The 24,964-nt window shown below is 36.2% G+C and overlaps 1 protein-coding gene across 1 annotated transcript in view; it reads left to right on the plus strand.

Annotated features, from left to right (window-relative positions):
* The window catches only part of LOC127934939 (potassium voltage-gated channel subfamily KQT member 4), a 36,034-nt gene that overhangs the window by 7,988 nt on the left and 3,082 nt on the right, over nucleotides 1-24,964 (plus strand). Inside the window, exons 2-11 of the mRNA XM_052532519.1 lie at nucleotides 10,853-10,943; nucleotides 12,947-13,073; nucleotides 14,106-14,281; nucleotides 14,490-14,615; nucleotides 15,541-15,651; nucleotides 15,740-15,835; nucleotides 15,978-16,066; nucleotides 17,055-17,180; nucleotides 21,994-22,220; nucleotides 22,667-22,766. Coding sequence (XP_052388479.1) covers nucleotides 10,853-10,943; nucleotides 12,947-13,073; nucleotides 14,106-14,281; nucleotides 14,490-14,615; nucleotides 15,541-15,651; nucleotides 15,740-15,835; nucleotides 15,978-16,066; nucleotides 17,055-17,180; nucleotides 21,994-22,220; nucleotides 22,667-22,766 — 1,269 coding nt within the window. The remainder of the gene's footprint in view (nucleotides 1-10,852; nucleotides 10,944-12,946; nucleotides 13,074-14,105; nucleotides 14,282-14,489; nucleotides 14,616-15,540; nucleotides 15,652-15,739; nucleotides 15,836-15,977; nucleotides 16,067-17,054; nucleotides 17,181-21,993; nucleotides 22,221-22,666; nucleotides 22,767-24,964) is intronic.

Raw genomic sequence — 24,964 nt, forward strand, 5'->3', positions numbered from 1 at the left:
TACCAGCTTTACTCAGGTTTCTGATAAATTTATACCATGGGAAGGTTATTCAGTGCTAATGTTAAGTATGTGTGGAGAGAGATGTTTTTTTTAATTTTGTGTATCCATGCTATGGCAGCTTCCAACATACCCTTCTTTTCTAAAGGTGATTACATTACTTCAGTCTTTAGTGTCACATGATCTTTCTCTTTTTTTCCAGTCTGCTTGTGTCCATTACAAAAAAAGTGTGGGGGGGGGCACCATTAAAACTTTACAACATATAACTTCATTTCATTTTCTCATGCAAAGCTATGTAAGTTATTATTCACTGATTATTTTCTCTACTGCAGTTGTCAAATCTCAATCAAGTTTCTGCCTATTCAAATATAAGAGCAAGGAACCATCATTGTTTCTCATGTATCTTGTAACTGATTGTGATACACCAAATTTTAATACGTGCATTTTTAAAATTATATAGAAGATTCAAATAAAGTTAAATCACTGCAAGAGATATTGCAGTAAAAGTGTGGTGGTTCGTCCTTGTGACATAGTCCTGGAGAAGAAGTCCTGATGTGGTGTATTCATTTCTCCTTTCGGGGCAAAAATGTTTCCCACGGGATGGCCTGTCTCTCCCAGGATGAGGCGCAGCAGGTTTTAAGTTTCCAGGATAATGACGAACAGGAGCTTGGACTGTTCTCCATCTGATAGTCTAGTGTTCGCACTTTGATTTACAAATGCTGACTCCGGGTTAACACTGTGTGTGTTCTGCGCTTTGTTATTATTATATTTTTCCAGAAAATCACAGTGATTCAGTAATATGGTATCCATCTGAATCTGTGCGTCACAACATACCCTCCCATAAAGATTAGACTGTGACCAATGTTTGAAAGCAGCAAGAGAGCACGAAGACCAAAGGCCCGAAAGTGCATAACGGTCATAGCGAGTAACGTGATCCGCACCAGTGTCGATACCCCCTTTAATCTGCTGTAATCTCTGTTTATGTCATGTTATTTTTGCCAGGCTAGACTCAGAGTCAGTTCTGGTTCAAGCTTTTGACCGAAGCTTATTTTAAGTGGATGTAACCATCTTACTGCACTCAGGTGGTTTTTACAAGCCCAGACATCAAAGATCATCACCAGAGATCTGGGCATGATAGGGATGCTTCAAATGCTTCAGCCTTTAGAACATTGTCTTTTGTAAGTAGCTGAGGGACGTTTCTAGCATTTGATCCTGCTTTCGTAAACACCTTAACAGTGAATCGCAGTTGTTTGATGTTGTCATTGTTGAGGGGTTTGTGTTGTGGTCCTGAATTTATTTGGGGTTAAAATAAGGTTAGCCACTCCTCGTTTGCACTGGCATCATAAATTATTCATGTTTCTGTTCGCCATCCAAACTAAAAGTTAAAAACGGTTATTTTAAGCTAAGAGGGTTCGTCACAGGGGTAAAAGGTTTTGCATGTGTATTTTTAATGGTTACCTTATAATTCTGAAAGTCACACTCAGTTGTATGAAATGCTGTTTATTGAGTGCACTCAGTTTAATTTTTCCTCTGTGTATGTGCATGTTTGTGTACTGGTTTGCATGTGTATGTGCACATGTGAACCATAACCACTTGCCACCAAATTCTTTGAAAACACTTCTGTGACATCATGCCCCGATTTTGGAGAACTGTTGGTGGAGAAAACATACATGTATAATCAGACTTTTGACATGATTGAAATATTGGCCAAGTGTACACTTTTGATTCTTGATTAATTGATAGATTCTGTGGTGTTGTTACATCATTATCACTCTTATACTGTGTATTTAATTTGCATAGAATGGTTAGAAATGTATTTTTAAGGAACCCCATGAGCGTCTTCGACAGAGAGCTACCCTCTCCACTTCCACCTCCGCAGCTGATGTCTTGTGTAAGTCCCCTTAAGTGTTGTAAGGCCCTTTTATTTATAATGGCAGGTTCTATAAACATCTCAGGAAACCTCACCATAGCAACAGGATTAAAACAAATTCATAATATAGCGAGGTATTTATACGAACTAGCATTTTGACCACTCTCACAAAGTGGTTTGGTGTTCATGTATCTGTTGTGAATGAACATATAGTGAACTAATAACCACATTTCTGCAAGTTTATATTTTGGAATATTGTTCATGTGTTTTCTCTTGAGTTGTTAGTTATGTATATAGCTGCACTGAGTGTGTACATGGATACGTAACAATGATGTAACGTTTTTGCAAGCTATTTATTAGGCCTGACAGATCCAAGTAGGTGTGTGTACAGTATGCTTGTGTGTTTATCTGTGTGTGTGTGATACTGTGCATGCTTTTCTGTCTGAGACTACAAACGCTTCCTAGCATCTGCTGGCCTGGATGGTCTTGGCTCTGTTTCCTGCGAGATGTCATGTGATGAATGAGAAGAATTCACAGATGATCTTGGTGTTTCTGGCTGTGTCTCTTATTGTTCAGTGTAGTTTTACTAAGATAATAAGACAGTCAAAAGAAATACAGTAGATCATTTAGAGCATCATTATCTGCATATCTGCATTTGTTATATATTGCTTTGTTCTGACATCTCAGTTAGGTTAGGTGAGGGAATGTCATGTATCTAATGTGTTTGCTGTGTAAAGTAACTGTATCAGAAATTCCAGGTAGTGATGAGACAGCAGCGGTGGAGTCTCTGTACTGTGTTTTGTGTCAGTTTCAGCAGCGTTGACAGGGTGCTGAACCTTTGATTACACTCTTGCGTGCCACAGCAGTTGTTTAGATGAGCCAGAAGGTCCATGTTTGAAGTCTTGGTCAAAGATGGTGGCCCGCTGATCTTGTAATAGTACTTTGAATGATAAGCGTAATGGTGAGATAACATTTGTGGCTCTCGATAAATGTCTCTTCTTTGCTGCCAGATGCTCCCATCACTTGTCTGTTAATAAGGCTGTCTTCAAAAGAACATTCCCACCGGGGGTTCAGAGGTTTTTTTTTTTTGAGAAAGTAAAAATGCACAAAGTTTCCTGTGAGGGTTAGGTGTAGGGTTGGTGTAGGGCCATAGAATATACTGTTTGTACAGTATAAAAACCATTACGCCTATGGGATGTCCCCACTTTTCACAAAAACAAACGTGTCTGTGTGTGTGTGTGTGTGTGTGTGTGTGTGTGTGTGTGTGTATAAAAATTTATACACTCACTTGAAGTAGATTTTTATTTTTTTACAAAGAAGACATACATAAAATACTATGGTAATACATTTACCAAATAAATTCATTTATGTTCATCCAAAAGGAATTGTTCTAAGTAATCGATACTGTTTTTTACTGAACGTTTAAGCTTCTAAAACAGATCCTTAAAAGCTGTTTTAAATATGCAGGGTGTGATGTTACATCCAAAACACATTTGATCTTTACCTCTAATTCTGTATGTTTTATATTGTTGTGACTTTTTAAAGAGACAGACTACCAGTCAAGAGTCACCTATGCTCACCATTTTATCGTTTATTTAAAAAAAAAAATTTTAAATATTGTCATATTGTGAATATATTTTTTTCATGTAAATGCATTGGTTTTCAATTTGAATATATTTTAAAATGTAATTTATTCCTGTGATGCAAAGCTGAATTTTCAGCATCATTACTCCAGTCTTCAGTGTCCCATGATCCTTCAGAAATCATTCTAGCATGCTGTTTGGTGCTCAACGTTTTTTTTATATATTTTTATTATTATTATGAATGAAAAGTATAGATAGATTATTGATAGAAATCATTTTCAACATTTCAAATGTCAGTATAACATTTTTGCTGTCACTTTTGATCAATTTAATGTAACCATCTTAAAATTCATCATTCAATATTTTAGTTTTGAAGTAGAGAAAAACATTTAATTTTTAACAGTTTAAGTTAATCAATTCATGCATCATAGGGTAGAAGTTATTACCTGCCACATAAAAGCTTTGCCGCTGGCCACCAAAGATGTGTAACCTTTTCCTTTTTCTCACACCCTCGAATTCTTAAACATCTTAATCCAGTCAGTCACAAGTCAAACTTCTTTCTTTTGTTGTTGTTCAATCCACTGGCCAGTTCCTGTTAATCTCATAATCCACTAAAGGAAATTCCCTCTAAAAGAACAGTTCTGTCACTTTCTGACAATTCAGTTGCAGTTTCACTTCTCTAACCGAACAATGACCTCGGCTTGACCATGCACCTATTAAACAGTTATCCATGCTCCATGCTGAAAGTGTTACTCTTAATCAAAAGAAAGATTGTTGGTTCTTATCCACACAAAGTGGATTAGAGAAATTAATAAATGCTCAGAAAAAAGGTGAAAATGTTTGGTTGTACCACAGAGCGTAGTTCTGCAATAATAATTTTACATTTATAAATAACATATAATTCAGTTTTTTTTTTACATCATTGTCAGTTGTTAAGTCAAGAGGTGTGATTTGTATGTTTTAAATCAAATTTCATTTCATATTTAAATCAAACCACTTCTCATGAGTGTAAAATAGAAGTCATTGTCTGACTCAGTTTTTAATCTTTATAGTATTTCTGTAAAGACTCTTCTCATGTGTGAGCATGGCTGCAGGTGAGTCCAATTCAATTAAATAAAAGTAACTTATAGTATAGTTTTTACTTATCAACCATTGTTTGAATCTGAAAGCACCCATTTTGAAGCGTAATGAATATATGATTGAAGTATACTGTGTGAGAGCTATTTATTTTGATCAGTTTTAAATTCATGTCATGTAACCTGTTCTGTCATATGACTTCAGCTTGGCTTGACACACTATATTTATATGTAGTTTAGATCAGAGACTTACAATCTGATCAATAACTACAAAACAGAAAAATGTGCAGGTGCATGCTGCTGAAATATTAGCATGTGGCTGTCCCAGCGCTGCAGTAATGACAGGGAGAAAAATAGGACATATTTAGAAACAAGTCTGCATTAAATCAAAGCTTCTTTGACAGAGCCGTGGGCCTCGTGCACCGGCTTCTCTTCACCTCATGTGTAAATAAAGGCATTATATTTTGCAAGGGTTTGGGCTTTTTGGAGTGACGTTAGCAGTGCATTGAGCGGTGAAATGTCAGCACATAAATACTGGAAATCTGGGCAATGAACTGTGCGCGTGAAGGAGTGCAAGTGTGCATTTGTGTGTGTGTGTGTATGTGTGTGTTTTGAAAACACTGCTTCAAAACTTTTTGCGACTGTGTAAGTTTGTGTATATTTGTGTTAATGTTGTGTTGGGAACATTTCAGTAAAAAATATATATTTTCTCAAAATAAATATGGAATTGGTTTGCTTTTTTATTAATATTAATATTTAAAATGTTTTCTTATTAAATATTGAATTAATATATATTTTATGATGATTCTTTATGATTTTTTCTATATTTTTGAATATATGAATTTTCTAGTGTTATTTATTTTTGTATCTACAAGTAACAATAACACAAATAAATGGGGAAATAGTGAAAGTTTCCAATATAAGAAATTTTTTAACAAAAATTTTATGTTTTAATCAACCCTTAATAACATAAATGTGTGCATAGTTACTTTATGTTCAGCATCTGATATTTACCATTCATGGCAATAGTTTGTTTTCCGATATAAAATTGCAGATGTGGTAATATGGATGGTTAGAAGTTTTTGTGTGTGACATTCTGTTTGTTCAGGATATGGAGAGGATTCTGGAATTGTCTGCTCATGGTAACAGTATTGTCTGTAAATGTCAAGCCTCTCATCATCCTTCTGTCCAATTAACATCTCTCACTCCTCTTCTGCTTTTCCACTCAGCAAGCTCAGCATTTATCCCACTCACAATACTGCGACTCAGTGGCCTGTGATTGTGCCCTTTCAAACTACAGCATGAATGAGAGTCTCTAGATAGCTGAGTGTGTTCAGAAGGCCACAGGGTTTGTGCTTGTGTGCTGGGGAACAGATGTGAATATATAGTAGAGACACACTGATAGATGCCATTTGCAGTTAACACAACAGTATATCAGTGATCTGATTAAAATTAAGTAATTTAAGATCTACCAGTTACATAAAGACTTAATAAGAGATTGTCATAGATGAATTTGCACAAATAAAAACACCACAACAATATAAAAGTTTCTGAATGCAAAAGGGGAAAGGGGAAAGAGGAATAACAAAATATTTCATGTTTGTTCCTCACACACAGGTATGGAGATCTGTTTTTGCCTCAGAATTAAAAAGAAAAATTGGGAATTGTGACAATTCTGACTTTTTTCTCAAAATTCTTCTTTTTTAGTCTGAATTGCGAGATAAAAAGTCAGAATATATATATATAAAAAAAAGCACCTCCCATATTTATTTTAGATTTTATTGTATTTACAGAATTGTGACATGTAAAATCAGAATTCAGAGTTAATTCTGTCAGAGTTGCTAGGAATGGCGAGAAAAAAGTCAGATTTCTGTGTTTATATCTTGAAATTATTTATTTCTTAGAATTGTAGGAAACAAAGCCCAAAGTGTGAGACAAAAAGTCACAATTATCTTTCTTTTTTTTTATGTTCTGTTGAAAAATACATTTTATTCCAGAAAAAGGCTTCCATAGAAAGCTGTCATATTTTTTTTAGTTCGTTCATTTGTTCTTTGTCCTTTTTGGACTTGACCACGGTCACAATGAACATAGATTGTGTGGTAATGATTCCAAACAAAATGTACTTTTGTGTTCCTCTGATAAAATTTTACAGTGTTGGAATGACATGAGTGTGAGTAAATAAGGACAATTAATTAATTTTTGGTTGAACTATTGCTCTAAGCCAAGCAAAACAAAACTGAACCAAACAACATTAGCAATAACTAGCGTTTCCTTTCCAGATGAGGAGTGTGCTTTTAAACATATTTAAATGACCCCATAATAAAGTCATTCCACATGCAGGGCAGTTTTGCATGATTCATTAGCTGGAGCCTTTTCTTTCTTCTGGGACGTGTCTGTTCTGTATTTTCTCTGATAGTATTTCTGTTTGTATGATTGGTATCAGTGTTAACCCTATTTAGCTTACATTAAGGATTTATGCTTTCCAGACCAGTTGCAGCTATGGAAGCGCTTTACTTCCAGCTCTTGTGTTGTCTATTTCTGCTTCTTCTTTTTGGCATCTCTCACAACTGTGTACAGTATTAAACACTGACTTCCAATTACACTTTACAATTAAATGAATTATTATGAACTTACCAGGCAGCTCTCTAGACTGCGGATAACAGATTTGCATAATGGATGGATTGTTTGGTTTTACTGTGTTTCCTAGCAGAGCTTGTGTTGCCAAACCTGTGTCTTGTGTTTTATTTATGCTTCAGCAAGAGGTTGCCCCTCATTATAACAGGTGTATTTAGAATTTTCAATTCTTGAAATGTGAAGGCGCCCCCATAACCCACACGTTTTTGCAGTAATACCATTATTTTGATACCATTAATTTTTCATTTCACATTACCAGGTTAGCCAGAATGACTAAAATAGTCAAGGAGATTGTTGGTATTTCATCAGTATTTGCTTGAGGTCATCTTTTTTAACATTGACTTGGACAGATGTTCAGAGTTTTTTTTTTTTCTCTTGTTCACGTTACCATACATACGTTATTGCACTATATAAAGCATTGTACAGTATCAAGGCATTCATCTTTTTTTGCTTCTTCAGCCTTTCTTTCCTTTTCTTATATTCCCCACAGACACCTCGCAGCGTTAACAATGTGGTTGTGTGTACTGGACAAATTTGCAGGCTGTCACAATTCAAGGCACGTGGATATATATAGAGCTTTCCACTGCTGCCACATTTGTCCTCTGCTTAGAGGTACAATCTTATTCTCTTCTTCCTCTGATTTGATAAATTGTTTGTTTAGCTTTTTAGCCCATCTACATATTATTCTATATACATATTGTCATTAAGATATCATAGGTGAATCACATGACCCCTTCCACTTTTTCTATGTCCTTCTTCCTCCCTTAGCAGAGCTTAATGTTTATCTCTCTCTGTGTGTAACTGATACGTGGTCCATCAGCCTGCCGTGATTGAATTAGGGTCAGAGACTCTGGCGTTATGTGTAGATGTTTTGTGGTGTACAGTCTACAGAGTCCAGCTCAGCAATGTGTAAAGCCCTCACTATTCATCATCCCCTCTGTTTACCCACATGGCCCATATCTATGTCCTCATGCTTTCATCTCACCGTGGCTTTTATGGCATATTAACAGTCCAAGTGATGAATTTAGCCTAAGATTTAGTCTAATGAGACTAATATTTTATGTGTCATCCTGCATTATTGCATGGATTATTTCATAAACCATTTCAAACCCATGAGACCTTTATTCGGAACACAAGTTAACATATTTTTGATGAAATCCGAGAGCTTTCTGACCCTGCATTAGCACAACTGAAACGTTCAAGGCCCAGAAAGGTAGTGAGGACATTGTTAAAAAAAGTCCATGTGACATCATTGGTTCAACCGTAATTTTATAAAGCTATGAGAATACTTCTTGTGTGCAAAGAAAACAAAAATAATGACTTCATTCAGCAATTTCTTTTCTTCCTTGTTGCATTCACAATAGTGCCACAACGTTTACAAAAATGTGCTATTTCAGTCTTTCCATACTTCAGAATTTCATGTTTAGTTAAATGTGTATTTTGCAGTTTTGTAATAACCTGTGAAATTTAACAGAAATTTCTGAGTAAAACGTATTTCACTACTTTTTTTCTCTCTTATTTTTTTCAGTGTAAAATACAACCAGGACTAATTGTCAGTACAGACTTTCCATCAGAGAATGGTATTGACATGATTTACAGTAAATCATGTGCTTACCAGGAAATGCAAACACACGTGGCACTGTATTGTTTTCACATCATTTCTGCTGATTTGAGGATTTGATTTCGGCTTTTGGCTGATTGACTTTGGGCTTGAAGGTTTGGTTTAAAACTTTCTTCTCAGCTGAAATGCTAGCCGCACATGATCTTTGCATGCTCTAATGTATCCTTTTTTTTACTGCGTTCATAGTTTTTTGATGGAAACCTATTGGGGGCAGCTAAGCAGTTTCTTGGCATTTTCTTCCTCAGACTATGCAGTCAGATTGTTGATGATTCAGGACTGGGAAACTGGGCCTTGGCTTTAAGTGCCAGTCTGTTGTTTTATGAGAGATCGTTTACCTACAGTACATTAGATTGGCAGTAATGAGTCACACTCAGCAAAAACAGTTCAGGGAAGAAGTATTTTCCAAAATATTATTCATGCATTATTATTTATTAGAGCCATCAATATCTTAATCTAGCCTATATATATATATATATATATATATATATATATATATATATATATATATATATATATATATATATATATATATATATATATGAAATCTTTCTATACTCAGAAAGATACTAATGTCTAAATATAAAATATTTTTAAATTGTTGATTTTGTTTACTTAAAGTCATAGTTCTTTTCTTGCACTCTGAACTGCAAACAGCCAATATTAAGCCTTTCAGAAATTGTTTAAACTTAAAACTTTGGAAAATGCCTCCAGAAACCAAGTCCATTAAATTAGCATTTATATCCTTGTATTAGTTCCCACTCACCCATGATTTGAAAAATATATTTGTTTTCAGCAGCTTTTTTCCATTCAACATAGAAAGGCATGGATTACAGTTTGCCAATTTGGGTCATTCTTTGGGATGGTACACATGGTAAACTTTAGAAAGTGTATTATTATCTTTGGACTTTAAGTTTTTACACCCTCTTCTGATGTCAGCGGATGATCATCTAACAGTACTGTATTTTGTTCAAGACGTTGACTGGCTGTCTACTTATCTTTATCTTTTTCCTCTTTTCTAAGTGAATCAGTATACAGCCGCCAGTTACGATGCCAGTCTTGTAACACTCTTCATTCCTGAGAGTTTGTGCTATTAGCATTTTACCATTTCTATCAGTACTTGATTGTAAAAAAAAAAATAAAAAAAAAAAAAAAAACGCCCCAGGAGTTGTATTTCTAATGTCCTTATGGGCTTCATTAAGCAACAAGGTCCTATTGTTGGGACTGTTTGAATCATCTTGCATTACCTCATAACCAAGACGCTGTTGCTCCTAACCATCACTTTACACCCAAGAGCACAGCTGAACAATTTCATTCTGTCCTCGTGCAGTTAGATTGCAAAGCTGAGAAGTAAGGCAGCAGGTATGAGTTAGTAGTAACACAGGGACGTGTGAGCGAGTGAGCCACATGTGTCGGGTTTGGTGTGATCCCCAGCAGCAGCTGCTTGCATGGAGCTGATCGCACAAGAACTGCTCTGAGAACCATGGGGCAAATCCAGCTTTTATTTTGCAACGTTTCAGCTGGGAGCACCTGGAGTCATCCGGGAGCACCAGATCTTGTAAAAGGGCCCCTTTTCTGAAAGAGTCTGAGTTCTCCTGAGAAATGGCAGGAAGTGGGGCAGTAATCTCTGCTTTTATCCACTCCATTTTGAGTGGGCATACTGGGCTTTCCGCGCAGGGTCTGTGACAGCAGTGATTAAGAGCATCTGTGTGTATGAGCTGAGTGCCAGCTTGGATTATTGGGTGTCAGTGCCATGGCGAGTTTCTCCGTCCACCAGAGGCAATATTCATCAGTACGTGTAGAACACATGTTTGTTTTTGAGTTTTTGGTCAGTCATTGCTGTGTTGCTGTGATATTTGTCTTTTTGTTTGTTGATTTATTCATTTGCAATTTTTACTGAGGTATCAAGGTATAGATTTAAAAATAACAATCAAATAATAATTGTAAAATCTGCATTAATTTAACTGTGTTTTACATGATAAACTATTACTTGATAAAACAAATTCAGCCGACCCTAGTTTTGTATTGTATTTTGATCTGTTAGTTTGTTTGTGTGTGTCTGTTTGTGTTTCAGTTTTCTCCTAGTGTTCAGCTGTCTGGTGCTTTCTGTTTTCTCCACCATTCCAGACCATCATAAATTTGCCAACGAGGCGCTCTTCATCCTGGTAAGGGGTTAAAATGACACAAACTATACCTTAAACAGGAAAATTATATCATAACAATGTTTCTCGACTAATGGCACCACAAGAACAAAACCCTTCACTAGCAGCTTCCCGACATCAAATTGAAGCCCGTTTCAAGTTTTAAAGACTTCCACAAAAACATCTGACACTGGCAAAACATCTACCAGTTTATATGCTGAGTAGTTTTTCAGAATGCACACTTTCGAATGGCCATTAATGGAGAAAAGAGCTTTTTTAACACATAAATGATGTAATTCCAACATCTACCAGCAGGACCAGATGCAGCCACTTTGCAAGTTTATTTATTAAATATTTTGGCTAATTTGATAATGCTATCAGCTACCAATAAAAGTGTAGTATTCTCAGATCCATTTAACATATTTTACTATATTTAAATAATGAAATGAACTGAAAAGTGCATAGTTCGCCCACAGACAAAATGTGTCTTTATTTACTCACCCTCATGTCATGCCGAATCTTTCTCCTGTATGATGAATTTCTTTCGTTTGTGCTGAGCACAAAATAAGATTTTTTGGAAGAATGTGGGTAACCAAATAGTTGACTCTAGTAATTCCATTTTATGGAAGAAAAAAAAAGTTCTGTGGAAAAGTACTGTTTCTTGTTTTCCTCAATTGTTGATTGATTCAACCTCATCCCTCATTGCCAGACGGCTTTAAGTCTGACACAGTATACATTTCAGTATCCACAGTATGCATATCTATTGAATTGCATTTAAATGAATCCACTAACTTTCTCTTACCTGTAGAGCAAATGGTCTGACTTCCTTCCTGTGTTTTACATCCAAAAATGTAGTTTAAAGAAAATTCAAAGTTGGCTGCCAGAGATTGTCTAATCTGAGTACCTTCACTAAACAGCATCCGCATTGTCCGTGCCATCTCTAAATACATTCATAATAGCATATCATCTAAATAATTAATCGCACAGGGCTTTCACTCCAATCACAGTCTATATATCTTTTTTGAGGTGTTTTTGGAGGTGTGTCTTTAAAAAAGATGAACTGGGTGTTTTTTTCTGTTTGCCAGCATAATGGATCAAATGTGCCGTGTATGCAAGCCTTTTTTGCTGTCTATTGTGTTACTAAGAAGTTTATCTAATTAATCCAGCCGGTATTGTTCTGTAATCCTTTGTAAGCATAGACTTCTAAATATGCAGTAGAAAGTTCTGTGACTTCAAAATATTATTAATTTATCATAAGGTTTTTTGCTAAAGCATGATCTGTGTGCCGTCTGAAGGGATTGCGAACTTTATTTAGTATGATAAACTATTATCAATGTTCTGTGTCCCACTTCATTATAACACATTCGGGGGGCATTTGCACACATTTAGAAAATTATTAGGCCTTATTTTCATTAGCGTTTTAGCAGTATCTCAGGCCGGATTCATTTCTCATCTGATTGGCACACGGTAAGCATTCTTGTACTGTCTCATGTCTCCCTGTGGCTGCGTTAAGTGTGCATTTTGTTTTCCGCTGGGATCTTTGCTCTGGGAAATGGCAGTGTAAGCACACGGGAGGATTCAGGTGTTTGTCGAGTATGCAAGAAGTAGCCGACTCCATCCAATAATCTTAGTTGTAATTCTACAATCACTCTTTCAGTATGAAGTGCTTTCTCTCATACACTGACTTTCTCTCCCAATTTTTTTCCATTTAATGGTCTCCTTCAGGAAAGGGTTATGTTGTTTATCATGCAAGTTCTGGTATTGAATGGACACTCAGTCTGTAATGTTCACATGGAGAACCCGGGTGCCACTACAAGATCTATAATCAATACAAGCATTTAGTGAAGGCCAGGAAGAAAAGCGGTCATATGATTTAGCGTAAATGAAGACTGAATGAATAATCTCCAAATGTATTTTTTTTTTTTTTTTTAGGAACTGGTATTTGACTAGTCTAGTGCATTAGTCATTACTGTCAGGTAGGCATTATTAAGAGGAATGATTTTGATTTCATGTTGTTTGACTTGCAGGAGTTTGTGATGATCGTGGTTTTTGGGCTGGAGTACTTTGTGAGGATCTGGGCGGCCGGATGCTGCTGCCGGTACAGAGGATGGCAGGGTCGGCTACGGTTCGCCAGAAAGCCCTTCTGTGTCATAGGTAAAAAAGTCTGAGATCAAAAGCACCATGTCTGTTTAAAGTGAAGGGAAACAAAAGTTGTTTGTATTATTAATATCTTTTTAAAAAAAATGTTTACACTTTTAGTTGTCCAATCAGGTTTCTTCTAAATATTCTGTTATCATCTACCCACATTAATTTTTATGGAGACATATGAATATTATTTTATTTATTTTTACTCAGGAACACAAAAGGAATTATTATTTAAAGGTCAAAGCTTTATATATATATTTATACACACATAAATAACAAATGTTCAATACTGTTCAAAAGTTTAGGGTAGGTAAGATTTGATCATATATGTTGAAAAAAATTCTTTCATGCTAGCTAAAGTACAGTAAAACTGTAGAAATATTTATTTAAATATTTTGAAATGTAATTTACTCCAGTGATGACAAAGCTGAATTTTCAGCTACTTGAAAATCTTATCACTTATCAAGTACTTATCATTACTGCAGTCTTAAGACACATGATCCTTCAGAAATCATTGATATAATGATCTGGTGCTCAAGAAACATTTCTGTTTACTATCAATGTTAACAACAACTGAGCTGCTTAATATTTTTGTGGAAACTGTAATATTTTTTTTTCAGGATAATTTGATAATTCAAAAAGAACAGCATTTTTATCAAGCAGAAATCTTTTGTAACATTGTAAATGACTTAACTATCACTTTTGATCAATTTAATGCATCCTTGCTGAATAAAAGGTAATTTCTTTAAAGGAAGAAATATATTAGTGACCCCACACTTTTGAACAGTAGTGTGTATAGATATCAGTACAATAGGTTGAGATTTCAGCCCATTGCGCAATAAACATAAATGACACCAATAGATGTCTTTATTTATTTCAACTGGTGCCCTCTCAAAACCTGATTGTGTTTGCCCCATATTAGTGGAATAAATAGTTTTTTTTTATATTTCTTTAAATATATGCATTTAAATATCCTATTTTTGTTTTGTTTCTTTCCTTCTGTTTTCTGTTCTTGTCATCTATGTTTTTCTCATTTTGCAGACTTCATTGTCTTGGTGGCATCACTGGCAGTGATAGCAGCGGGCACACAGGGAAATATCTTCGCCACATCTGCTCTGCGCAGCATGCGGTTTCTGCAGATCTTACGCATGGTGCGCATGGACCGCCGGGGAGGAACCTGGAAGCTACTGGGCTCTGTGGTGTACGCTCACAGCAAGGTGACAGCACATATGGCTTCAGTATTTTGACACTGCAACATTTGTTTAAACCATGTTTTTAACTTTTTAAAACTTATACATATATAATACAATCTATGTTTTCCATACATTTAACTGATTTGCTTATTTAAAATAAAGTGTTTTAAAATCTTCTGGGATGCTCTTTTCATAGCTTCCCATTGTCCCTAAACTTTCCTTTCTCTCTCAGGAGCTGATCACAGCCTGGTACATTGGCTTCCTGGTGCTGATCTTTGCCTCATTCTTGGTCTATTTGGCTGAGAAGGAGGATAACCAAGAATTTTCCACTTATGCTGACTCCCTCTGGTGGGGAACAGTAAGTATTGCCTTCGACTGAACTAATGACCGTGTTGCCGCTGTTCTTTCAGTCGGTTCCCTGCACGTCCTGATTTTGCCAAGTCCGATGTGTTCCTAGGTCAACATATTTTGTTGACCCTGGAACAACATTTTACTCCAAAAATATATTCTTAACCATATCCCTACACCTAAACCTAACCTTAACCATGAGTAATCCCTAAAATCAGAGGAAATGATAGATGAATGACACTGATGTACAAGCACCAAACACTGATTTTAAGCATAAACTTCACAAAATCTATAAACTGGTTCTTCAAATCTGATTGGTTAATCACAATGTTGTTCCAGGGTCAACAACGATGTTGTCCCAGGAACATGTTTCACTTGGTAAAATCAGGTTAGGCCGGTTCCCTGGCTCAGAATAGCTTTGTGGGAATTGATGTTACAGCTATTTATTTTTATTTTTAACTGGGATTATAATTCTGCCTCCGGTAGACTGATTGCTGAATAATAACCTGAATCTGCTGAGTTGGAAAGATTTTTAAAAGGATCATGCCTACGTTTTTAATTATTATTATTATTTTTATTTTAGTGTTTGTCGTTGTTGTTTCAGTTTTTAGCATTTTTATCTTTAATCCATGCAGGTTGTAAAGGATTTATTATTTATTATTATTTTGATTCATTTTAGGTTTATTTCAGATGATTAAAATAATTTCATTTAGTTTTCATTTTAGTTTTTCATTACTGCCACTGCCTTGAGCTGTAACCCTTTTTTAAACAAATGAGCAATTGAATTGTCTTTTTGTTGTTGATTTTGATGATGATTTTCTTGACCTTGCCATGCATTTCACTGAGCACACTGGTTAACCATAAACATGTTTTGTGATTTAAAAATTATGTAGGAAAAGCATGTTGTTATTTACACCTCCACTGTTTTAACTCAGATCACCCTCACTACGATCGGATACGGAGACAAGACACCGCGTACCTGGCAAGGTCGGCTTTTAGCGGCTTGTTTTGCTCTGCTAGGAGTATCTTTCTTTGCCCTGCCAGCTGTAAGTACAGCCATCGATTTTAAGGCCAGTGACATTTCTTTTTGTCACTGATCCCAAACCATCTAATGGTCTCTTACCTTTCTGTTAGGGCATCCTGGGCTCAGGTTTTGCTCTCAAAGTGCAGGAGCAGCACCGGCAGAAACACTTTGAGAAGAGGAGGACACCCGCTGCCAACCTCATACAGGTAACTGCTTAGTCAGCATCACATCTGCTGCAAATAAAATCATAATTTCTCTTTCCACATCCAAATGTGTGTACAGTATATTGTGTACATGTACGTCTGCGTGTGTCATCTTGTGCCACACTGTGTCGTGTTTTCTCCACAGGCTGCATGGCGTCTCTACTCTACAGATGCTCAGCACTCATATCTCACAGCCACCTGGTATTTCTATGACAGTATGCTGCCGTCCTTCAGGTAAGAATGAGCTGTGAGATGCTTTTCTGTGCCGTGCAAGTTGAACTGGCCTTGTGTGTAACTGATATGACTGACAGGTGGCTTTGCCATTTCGAGGACATGATTTCAAAATGAAGGGGTTCAAAATATCCCAAATAGAATTAGTCAAACTGAGCTATAATAGAGTTTCTGAGAAAACAATATTTTATTTGGGGTAAACACATTCAGTTAATCATCCCTGTAGATGCACAGTGTTGTTATAAAATCCCTTTCACTTTAAATAAAAGTGGAACTTTGACCCTGAAATCATGGTTTAATTGATAGTTTTGCAGTTCCTTTTATCGTTTTGATTTATTCATCTGCAACATTAATTTTTGCATGTACTGAAAGCAAGACATGTTTTCATGAGTTATGTGAGATTTCATTTTTGTCCCAGTTAATGTGGGATGAAGAATGTGGAGAAATAGAAAACTGTAACCAGCATTTTATACTTTCTCTGAAAACTCTAAAAAAATATTTGTTTTAAGGATTTATACATATTTATAGACATAAAACTAATTGAACAATAGGAAGTAATTTTGCGGTGTATAAAGATCCTATGTAAAATATTTTTGAAACTGACAAACAAAAATAAACATTTCTTTACAATTTTACATTATTGTTTTTGACTCGATAATTGGTATTCAATATAAGCATCCCAGTGTTCAACATTTTTGATTTTTCAGAATATATTTCTATTTTTCCCTTAATAATATTCATCCCACATGCATTCTTCTTTGGATGAATTAATCTGACTAATTATCATTCATTTAAAATGACAGGGACGTTTGTATTTCTGTTTAACCCAGATGTTTTATAAATTAAGTTGTCCCTGTCTTTTTAAAGGTATTTTGATGAATCATTTGCCATTTTGTTTTTAGTTTTTTTGTTTGTTAGGTTTCTATTTTGCTTTGGTTTGTTTTGTTTCTTTATCATGTTTTATTATTTTTTATTTTTGCTTGTGGGTCAGAGAACTGACATTACTGTTCAGTCACCTCCAACGGCAGCGTAGCACCAAGAAGGTTCTTCACAACTCCTACCACACCCTGCTGTCGGGGCTCCGGCCGTATAGCTCCCCCTACCTGTCCGGGGACAGGTACGACACTGTCCAGTTTAACTCTCTTCCTAGAGGACACTAACTCTTCCCTGCAAATTACAGTAATACAGTTACATTCACATACTAGCATACTGTAGAGTAGTAAAGTCTCAGGTTATTCATCAATATGCAGGTTGTTTACAGGAAGTTTAACACCTGACACTCCAGTAAGCTGCAGTTAATGCAGCTGCAGTTGTGTTACTTGTTTGTGTTTTCTGCATGCCTTTCTGTGTTCGCTTGTCTTGTTTTTTTGTGCTGATACTAATACACATCTATACCGGGACATTGAAAGATTTATCAGATATGTGATGAAGTTGTACTCTTTGATACAGTTTATGGTAGATAGATTTGAATTTTTTTGTGTTTTTGGTAAAAGGTTGCTATTTAGTTGTTATATATACTAATTGAAAATATCCATAATTGATTGCATATCTGATGCTGGTCTTTGACACAATGGCCTTTTGTGTGTGTGTGTGTGTGTGTGTGTGTGTGTGTGTGTGTGTGTGTGTGTGTTAATGCCTGAACACATTTGTGTGAGAGCATTATTTCTTTACCCTTTGACCTTTCAGTGTGTCTCACACAACCCATCTTCATACCCCTTCGTTCAACCTCTCCATTCTCCTCCTCTCCTTCTCATCTCTCTGCCATCACTCCATCCATTCACATTTTCAGGAGGACAGACACTCCATGCAGGTTTGTGGTAGACTGTATTTTGCCCGATGGGAAGTGTCGTTGGCCGTGCTGTGTTTACCGTTTGAGCTGCTTTTTGTTTAGAGTGATGATGATAAAACTGAACCGTGTCTTAGATGCAACAATCCTCCGGCTGCATTCAGATGCATTGAAATCTAATTGAATAACCTCACATGCCAGTATCTGCATGCCCCCCCATCCCTGCCTGCCTCACCTTAAAATTCCTAAATTACCTTTCACCCCTATAAATTCCAAATGTTGTGCACCTTTCAAATTATCCTGGGTCATTTCAGTGAAAAAAAAAAAGTGCTGAAAGGCTGCATGTGCTGATCCTGATTCCTGAATATGTGTGCGAGCTCACCAAGCATTTCTCCAGAAACGCTTATTTCTCCACTTATTACTAAGTTACACTTTGTTTTAAAGTGCACGTTATTGTCCACAACTAAAAGTGAGCTTAAAGTTGCTCCAAACCTGTGTTATTTTCAGCTGTGGAACACAGAAAGGGATATTAAGAATTGTTTACAATAAGTGTAAATAGGTTCTGGAGCTGTAAAGAAAAAGTGAAAGCACTACAACAGTGGTTCATAAAACCTTTGTCCTATATTCCAAGTTTTCTGAAGCTGTACAAAATATTTTATAATTTTGAAAGAGACTAAAATACAAGTCTTGAGATTTGAAGGCAATGATGGAAAGAAATATTTAGGTGGTGGCTTAAATATTGACCCTTTCCTCACAACGCTGTATATTATGGTTTGAAATAGCGTAGATGTCTGCATATTACTTTTAAGCTATTTTTTTAATTATGTGTTTTGTCATTTTTAGAGCTCCCCAGTCCACATTGGCTTTCATTGAGAAAAACAGCCAGCACATTTTTCAGAAACATCTCCTATTTGTTCCACAGAAGAAAGAAAGTCATGCTAGTTTTAAATTATTAGAAATAAATGTGCATTTCCAGATAACCTTTTCATTTAAAATTAAAGTTGTTATCTTGAGCTACACTAACAGAGAGAAAATAATGCATATCCACTTATAAGAGCATCATATGATTGGGTTGTATTACATACTACTTGCATATGAAATATAAATGTTTGCCCGTAATCTCTTGCAAATGCACACTAAAAACAAGTGTAATGCGTGTGTCCTAGCACAGCTGACTAACCCCTCACAACCCCTCACAAATCCCTCCCTGTGCCTTGTGTGTCTCTTCAGTCAGCTCGTATCTAAAAAGAGGGGTTTCTTCCGGATTCATACTGGCAGTAAGCAGAGGTATCCATGTGAGATGTGCCTGTGCACACTGGGCACGATCCGTCCCTCCCCTGATGCCTGAAACACTCTGAGTCTTACTGATCCAGTGCAGCTCGACCCATTCAAGGAGATTCGTAATGCCTTGTGTGAAGAAGAGACATTCATAGTCATCATGACTAAATTACATTCCTCATAAACTGTGAAAGACAAAGGCTGCACTAGCTCATTAACCTCAGTGATCTGACCTTTAATCTGTGAGAGGCTGATCAGAGAACAGAGTGCTGTACATCTCTGATGAGTGCACACAGATGAGGCCTGCATGTGCTAACAGGGCATTGATAAACCATGTGGTCGGGTGTAACTAAAAACCGGAATAACGTTTCTTCAAGGTTTATTTGGATATGCATGTCACTTTTACCTAATGGCATGTTTTAGCATTTTGATGCATTAATATCAAGAATTCTTGAGTCAGAGCTGTTAAACATTTTGTTGGAGAGGTATGCATGTATGAATCATGCTTAGACTGAGATTTTAATATATTTTAATGTTTAAGCATGTGTTTGTATGCTAAAAGTAATCTATGTAGATTTGTGGGTTGCTAAAATTGGCTCTTGCCAAATGCAGTGTGCATGATGTTTTTGACATCTTTGTATGAGATTGAAACAGTATTTCAATTAAAGGCTTTTCATATTTTAAATAGCTATCATTCTAAACCCTAGGTTATGTTGCTTTTACGTTTCATACTGCTGATAATTTACCTAGGGTTAACAATTAATCCTGGGAGGTTTCACATTGTACATTCCTAAACCCGGGCTTAACATTCTTATTTGAGGAGTCACTGTCATGAATAAAATCAACGCAGCACGTGACCTGTTTTCATAAATGCTCTGGAATTGTGCACTTTTAATAGGCAGACTACTATCAATGCACCTTTTGGCCTAAGAATAGAATAGTCTTTTGTTCACTCCAAATTCATGTGTTTTCCACCAAGGTATTTCGTCACCATTTGACATTTTCCCCATAAATTCTGATACAACTCTTTATTCAACATGCAATGTTTTCGTTACTGTCCAAAGCATGTAAACATGAGAAATGCGATAACATCATAACATTTTAACACAGAAACGATTCACACCATACACCTTTAACACCACAATGTAAATAGGGTGATAAGCCTGCTCCAGAGCAGGGTTTCATACGGGTTAAAGAGGTGCTGACACTGCTTCGAAATTTCAAGTGTGGAATGTTAAATGCGGGTTTAGAATGACAATATGCAGGGGTTAAAAGGTAAATTCACCCAAAAATGAAAACTCTGTCATTAATTACTCACCCTCATGTTGTTCCAAACCCATAAGACCTTTGTTCATCTTCACACAAATTAAGATATTTCTGATGAAATCCGAGAGCTTTCTGACATGTAGTGCAACTGACACGTTCAAGGCCCAGAAAGGTAGGAAGGACATTGTAAAATAGTGGATGTGACATCAGTGGTTCATCCGTAATTTTATGAAGCTATGAGAATACCTTTTGAGCACGAAGAAAACAAATATAATTACTTTATTCAACAATTTATTCTCTTTTTTGTCAGTCTTTGACACGCATTCACAAGAGTGCTAAGATGAATGCGTGTGATGCTACTGACGCAGGAGCTGATGTTCTGGCATAGACTGGGCAAAACATGCAAGTCATCTTCAGACATGTTTACGAAAACTGTTTTATGTACAGCGGTCAACTTCTGCTTGTAAACAAGGCACCTCTGGGTTCTACATCAGAACACCAGCTCCTGTTTCAGCTGCACCACTCGCATGCGTCGTGGTACTCATGTAAACATACATCACATAGGCTATTTTTATGATGTCCTTATAATCTTTCTGGGCCTTGAACGTGCCTGTTGCATTAGAAAGCTCTCGGATTTTATCCAAAACATCTTAATCTGTGTTCCGAAGACAAACGATTTGTCAAGAGTGAGTAATTAATGACAGAATTTTCATTTTCATTTTGGGGTGAACTTTAAGCGCCGTTTGAAAAGCTCAAAGGATGACTAGGACTGTATAAAATGTTACTTTCTAGCATGTTTTCATCAGTTATTAAATATTTTTTTGAATGTCATTATTTTTTATAAAGTTATGGGTTTAGCTTGATTAAACAAAATGTTTCTGCTAGAAATACCTTCCTCAGCATGTTTGTGCTTGGTTCCATGGATTCAAAGAGTGCTTGTGCATTTCTACTGTTACTCCTTTTGATCACATCACACCTCATTCATCTCAAGACATTAATCTCAATATCTGCTATGCTTTCTTAACTATTCAAATAATAATACATAGGACTGTATGTACAGTAAAATCATTTTCATGCATTCTAAATGTTTATTCAGTGGAAGATGGAAGCTAGTGTTATAATTCATTTTATTGAAAGTGATACACTGCAAAAATCATATATTTTGTCTTGTAAATGGAGTAAGAAAAAGGCCATGGGCTGTTAATTATTTTTTAAAGAAAATAAAGACAATAATACTGATGAATAATATTTTTATTTTGCAGTGTTTTCCAGTTAGCACAATCTGTTCCAACAATATTTAAATATTATGATATTTTCTTAAACGGAAGACAAGGACTTCTCTTTCATGTTAACCATGAAATTATATGACGCTCACACAGGGCAACATATGTCTCTGATTAACCATTTTCCTTCTATGTGATGTCAAAGTAACCATGTAAATTAGACTGATCACCTGTTTTAGATCAATGTCTGTTTTCTAACCCTTTTGTCTGTTTGTCTTCGTTGAAATGTATTCTTACATAAGCAAACATAGTCTCTGAAAAGTTTTTTTTTACATTATGGAACATGTTCCTTGTCATTCCTCTAACTTTCTTGCCAGTGGGAAGATTGGCTTCCGTGATCGAATTAGGATGAACAATTCACGCTCCTCTCAGGCTATCCGGAGCAAGGCTTCTCCTTTGCCCCCAGGTAATGTGCGGCGCTCTCCCAGCACGGAGAACATTCCAGAAGCCACCAGCCCCGGCAAGGTCCAGAAAAGCTGGAGCTTCAATGATCGGACTCGATTCCGTACTTCTCTCCGCCTAAAACCACGTCCAGCTGCAGATGGTAGCTATTTCTGACCATATGTTTACCTTCATACAGATATATATTTAGAAATATTAACTACTGTTCAAAAGTTCAAGGTTGGGAAGATTTTTCAGTGTTTTTTTAAGAAGTCTCTAATTACAAGTCTGCATTTGTTTGATCAAAATACAGTAAAAACAGTAATATTTTGAAAATTATTGGAAAGCTGATTTTTTTAGCAGCCATTGCTCCAGTCTTCGGTATCACACGATCCTGTTAAGTTTTCATTTCTTAATCTTATCAATGTTTAAAACAGTTGTACTATATTTTTAACCTTTTTTCAGGATTTTTTAATTAATAGAATTTTCAGAAGAACAGCATTTATTTGGTTCCTTGCTAAATAGAATATTAAAAAAATCTTGCTGTATCCAAACTTTTGAATGGAAGTGTATATTTTGCTCGTCTCATTACGGACTGATCTCTCATAGTTGAGGGAGTCGGAGAAGAGCACACAGAGGACAAATCTTACTGTGATGTCGCCATGGATGATGTGATTCCAGCAGTGAAAACCCTAATTCGAGCTGTTAGGTGAGTCAGGGGTTAAATACACCACTACAGAGCTCTACAGAATCCTATATTTCACTTAATGACCAAGGATTCTCAGATAATGTCACCATGCATGCCATTTAGTTTGGATGAACAGTTGGTCTTTTGCAAAAGGGACCTTAGTATAGAATCTGCTCCCATCAGCCATAACCTTTTCATGGTGCAAGTACATCAGTTGAGCATTATGGAGACAAAGCGGAGTTAGACTCATAGAGGGCATGGCAACCTTCAGTTGTGGTTCCTACTTCTTGCTTAAACAAGCAGAACATAATAGAAGATGTTCTAAAAATATTGTGAAGTTCTTGCTGAGAAGCGAGTATCCTCTCTCTGATTGGTCAGTGCAGCACAAGCACCTTGTTCAGTGAGTACAGGATGCGTATGGGTAATTCTTCAGTTAGGGAGACATTGTTGTCCATGAATAAATTAATAAAAAAATTAAAAGAAATAAAAAACGCAAAAAATTGAAAATGCAAATAGCTTCAAACTTTTTGTCTGTTTATTTTTTTTTTAAGTATTGAAATATTGCATTTACCTTAATTTTTCACAAATTTTTTTTTTTTGATTTTTTTAAAGTCAGCATGAAAAGGAAATTGCAATTATATTGAATGAGAAAATCATCAACACTCCCTCCTGTAATGCATTTTTAATTGTGTTAAAATTTGAGAATTTCTACTTTGTCCTCTTGTATAATAATAATAGTAATACAATTTAAATAGATTTTGTGTACAATTTGTCCTACCTTGCACAAACCGCATCTGTGAATGCCACACTTTCTGAGAACAATCTTATCTTCTAGTCTTTCATCCTGCGCATATCATGGGTGATTAGGTCCCAATGTCCAAACAGATTCTCAAAGCAGAGCTCCAGGTGTGTACATACTCACAGGTGCATCATTTCCTGTTATCTGTTTTACATAGGAGCCCTCGATAAGATTGATGTCTTCAAGGAACAGGCCAATTTTAGCATCACCACAATGCTGAGGTTTCACTTTGGGGGAAGGCCCACAGTTTATCAGTGTTCTGCTGCACAATTTTACTTTCTGCACAGTTTCTAAAGCAATAAATATTTGTTAATGCAGTTAATCTTAGAGAGTCCATCTCAAATGCTTCTGTGGACTGGGGTATTCTAAAGCTGACCATATAATGATACACCCATACATTGCATTGCCATCAAGTGAGTGAGTCAGCATTTTAAGGAAACCCTTGGAGGATGGAAATAAATGGGATTACTTTTTTCCTTTCCTGCTCACCTTCCTCTTTTTCCTTGCACTCTCTTTTATCCTTACCTGAGACCCGCCCAGGCAAATATGCAGCTACCTGCAAAATTAGATGATAAAAAATATATATATACAGACCGCAAAAAGCCTAAACCCTAGAGTCATCAAGAAACGTGTTTGTTCTGAGGAGGAAGTTGACGTGTGCTGTGGACCAGCTGTGGACTACTTCTGAAATCCGACTGAAACTGCACCATCACTCGGGAAGAGATGCACAGCTCAACATTTGCTGTTGCATACGCAAGCTGTTTCTGCGATTCAATTACTCTTTAAAAAAGGTAGAAAGAACCAGCACTAGTTTCCCTCACTGCTGACTGCTAATGAATCTAGAGGATGAGGAAGACAGTTGTCCTGCTTGTGTTCTGAGAACAGATGCTCTCTGTAACTGAAGCTTATCCCAAGTTAAAATACCTGGTAAAGACAGGATATCCTCTTTACTTTGATGGATTAACACAGTGAGTATGACACTTTGAGTAGATCAATTTGTCCATGTTTTCTGTTGAGCCAGCAGGTCTTAATAGTGCACTGTGACAATAATAAGAGGGATCATGGCTGCATTAAAGATGGCTAACCTGTGTCTGACTAACAGCTGGGGGAAAAACTATTTTGGAGAAAGATGAAGCACTGTGGCAGTCAAGGGCGTCTCTGCTCATGCTTGCATGCATACAGGAATGTCTAGTACATTTTCAGATGCTTTTGCCTAGAAAACAATCTCAGAGATTCACCGAATTATCCATCCAATCACAATAATATACACTACAAAGTTACTGTGAAATATGAGGAATTCCTTAAAAATAACTTTTAGAGGAAAATATTAAATTATTTATATTTGCATTACACACTGCTGACAATTTGGACCCTATGTATCAGTTAGGCAACACCCTTTTTAAAATTGTAAACCGGAAAT

The sequence above is a fragment of the Carassius gibelio genome, chromosome A19, assembly GCF_023724105.1.
Source record: "Carassius gibelio isolate Cgi1373 ecotype wild population from Czech Republic chromosome A19, carGib1.2-hapl.c, whole genome shotgun sequence".
In the NCBI taxonomy this organism is placed as follows: domain Eukaryota; kingdom Metazoa; phylum Chordata; class Actinopteri; order Cypriniformes; family Cyprinidae; genus Carassius; species Carassius gibelio.